This window comes from Sitophilus oryzae, unplaced genomic scaffold (genome assembly GCF_002938485.1).
Source record: "Sitophilus oryzae breed Bouriz unplaced genomic scaffold, Soryzae_2.0 scaffold_1307_pilon_pilon, whole genome shotgun sequence".
Lineage (NCBI taxonomy): Eukaryota > Metazoa > Arthropoda > Insecta > Coleoptera > Curculionidae > Sitophilus > Sitophilus oryzae.
The window spans coordinates 3,967,852-3,971,364 of record NW_022145957.1 but is presented as its reverse complement, the minus strand read 5'-3'; the positions used below and the strand labels follow the sequence as shown (position 1 = coordinate 3,971,364).

Sequence of the window (3,513 nt, the reverse complement as noted above, 5' to 3'; positions counted from 1 at the left end):
TCAACAATCTCAGAGTCAGAGATATCAGACTTATCAGAGTCAGCAGAGTTACTTTCAGTCTCAGTTTCCGTATCAACTTGTAAAGTTTCAATCTCTTGTTCATTGCTCTGTGTCTGTGATACTGAACTCTCTTTATAACTCTCAGACTTTCCACCCATCTCTTTTTCTCCAAAATTTTCTGCCCTAAATACTTTTTTGTATAGTTTATTCCAATTATTGGATATATATATATATATATATATATATATATATATATATATATATATATATATATATATATATATATATTTTTTTTTTTTTTTTTTTTTTTACATATCCGGTTTGCTTCCTTCAGCTCCGACACTTGAAGGAAACTTGCCGGTGTCCTCTTTCAGTGTTCAACTCCTGACGTCCGTCTGGTAAGCCGTTCACTGAATCCGCGTATCGTGTGCCCTGAGTATTTTGAGAGAGCCCAAAATCACTGCCTTCTGCATGCTTGCAGCAAGTCGTTCCGCTACATTATAACACGCTGGTATCAGTTTCAATTGCTGGAGCAGGGTGTCTTTAACTCCTCCCAAACTTCCTATCACCAGTACCACCAACCTTACAGAATGATCAGCGTACATTCTGCGCATTTGCTCTAGGAGTTCCTGGTACTTCTCCCTCTTTTCCTCTTCTTTACTGATTATGTTCTTCTCTGATGGCGCCGAGAATTCTATGACATAAATTATTTTCTTCGCTATATCCTGGAGAACTATGTCTGGTCTGTTCGCCCGTATTTGTCCGAAGGCCTGGAATGTATAGTTCCAGTAAATTTTGGTTGTTTCGTTTTCCACCAAGGACTCAATTTCTTTCGGTGTTTGTGGTAGTACTGGCGTTTCATCAAATCCATGCATATGACGAAGGTGATAGTATATCACCCTCAATGCGGCGTTATGGCGCTGGGTATAAGCCGAAGCCGCATAAGTAGGGCAGGCTGATAGTATGTGCCACAGGGTCTCCGGAGCTTGATGGCATGCTCTACATCTTATATCTTCGATTTGTTGGCCCATAATACGGCTACGGTACACCAAAGAGCCATAGACACCGTCCTGGCATGCCAGTATAAATCCCTCTGTCTCAGATCTTAAGCCGCTCGACCTCAGGAAAGCAAATGATAGTCTCTCAGAAAGCTGCTGTTGTGTCATTATGTTATAGAAGGCTCCGTGCACGGGTTTCTCCACGTGATTTTGCAAGAACCTCCTGTTCTGTGCGGACCTAATTCGGTTGACTACCTGTGTGGCGCTGTGTTCTGTGATGGATTCTGGATGTTGGCGCTGAAGATCGAATATTAGATTGAGTTTATTCGCTGCTTTTTTTGCTTCTTTGAAAATGAATCCACCAATTTCTTCTTTCTCGTGGTCTCGTACCATTACTAGTAGAGGATCTTGAGTTTTAAGGAGTGTGTACGCCGTGCTTAGGATCACTCTTTGGTGTAAGCTTTCTAAACTGAGAAGACCGCGTCCTCCCTGTTCCCTTGGTAGATAAAGCCTCGGGACAGATGATTTTGTGTGCAAGCTTTTTTCCATGTGCATCATCTTTCGAGTTATTACATCGAGTTGGTGCAGTTCATTCTCCGTCCATTTTATTACACCAAAGGAGTATGTGATAATAGGTGTGGCCAGTATGTTGGTTGCAAGGGTTTTATTCACTCCAGACAAACTGGAAGACCAGATTTGACGAAGTCTCTTCCGATAACGTTCGCAGAGAGAGTCTTTAACCTTTTGTGTCTCTTGGAAATGCCGCTGTTCAATTCCAAGGTAGGTATATGTCTCATCATCGGTCAGTTTTTGAATTGTACTTCCATCTACCAATTGCACATCCTCTCCGTAGTTTTCATTTCTTCCCCTTTTTAGGTGAATTACAGCACATTTATTGAGCCCAAGTTCCATTCCAATCGCACTCGTAAACTCCTCCACAATTCGCAGAGATATTTTTAGGTCCCTTTCTCCTGCGGTGTACAGCTTTAGGTCATCCATATAAAATAAGTGTGTGACCTTGTGACCTCTGATTCCTGGCTTTCCACATTTGTATCCGCGTGTGTTCCGAAGTGCGATCGAAAGTGGGAGAAGGGAGATGCAGAAGAGGAGAGGACTCAGTGAGTCGCCCTGGAAAACTCCCCTTCTTAGCTGAATTGCATCCGTGCAAATCTTAGTTGTTCCGTTGTTGATGCACACCCGAGTTTTCCAGAGCGGCATCAGCCTCTCAATACAGTCCACCACTGCCTCCGGTGCCTCAAGGGTTCGTAGCAGGCGCAGGATAAGTTCATGGCTTGTGGAGTCAAATGCCTTGCGATAATCTATCCAGGCCATGGATAAGTTTCGCTGGTACTGCATCGAATCTTGTGTGATGCTCCGGTCGATAAGAAGATTCTCCTTACATCCAGCCACCCCCCTTTTTGAGCCTCGTTGTTCGTGGATCTCATCGAGCGCTGTTTTGATAGCTGATAATAGTCGGGCATACAAGATCCTTGTGAATATCTTGTAGCATGCATTTAGGCAGGTTATCGGCCTGTAGTTCTTCGGCTGCGATAGATCTCCACTTTTAGGTATTAATACTGTCCGCCCCTCTACCACCCACGACGGTATTTGTTGGTTTCCATGCAACCATGTGTCGAATATCCTTGCCAGGTGGAGATGTGTAGATGTCAGTTTTTTCCACCAGTATGCGTTTATACAGTCTGGGCCCGGCGCTGAGAAGTTCTTCGTACCCTGGAGTGCTTGTTGAACTTCTTCCTCTGTGATTTGATGTTTCGGCTCATTAGCCGTTCGGTGGTTCTGAGCGAAGACTTTGAATTGCTCGAGGGCCGGGGTGTTATATCGGAGTGGTCGAACCTCGCCATACAAGTCTTTCCAGAAGTTCTCTACTTCTTCAGTGGTAGGCGGATTTTCTATTTGCGCCATTGGTGGTGAGAATAGTCGTCCTGGCTTTTCCCGAAACATTTTGTTTTCCATAATGGCCTTGGTCTTTTCAGCCAGCTGTCTTTTGGAGATCATGAGAACTTTGATGCGGTCAATATAATGCTGTTTGGCTGCAAGCAGTATTCCTTGATTCAATGTGTGGTGGTTGCGTCTTAGTTCTGCTGCAATTTTTCGCACTCTCCTTGTAAACGGTGTACCTTGTATTTTATATTCAATCACACACTGTATTCTGGACGCTTTTTGTCTTGCAAGTTGAATTTTTGCCTCCATTTTTTTAATCCTTCTTTGTGCTCTAATTTCAGGCGTTGCGCGTGCGGCGGTATGTCTATATATATATATATATATATATATATATATATATATATATATATATATATATATATATATATATATATATATATATATATATATATATATATATATATATATATATATATATATATATATATATATATATATATATATATATATATATATATATATATATGATTTTATAGTTTCCACGATAATCAGCTTTATATATATATATATATATATATATATATATATATATATATATATATATATATATATA

General features: G+C 41.0%; 1 protein-coding gene across 1 annotated transcript; it reads right to left on the bottom strand.

The window, feature by feature from the left end:
• Window positions 1-407: 407 nt before the first annotated feature.
• On the bottom strand, window positions 408-3,209 carry LOC115874901. The gene has a single exon (XM_030890199.1). The coding sequence runs from the start codon at window positions 3,207-3,209 to the stop codon at window positions 408-410; it is 2,802 nt and encodes a 933-aa protein (XP_030746059.1).
• Window positions 3,210-3,513: the final 304 nt, after the last annotated feature.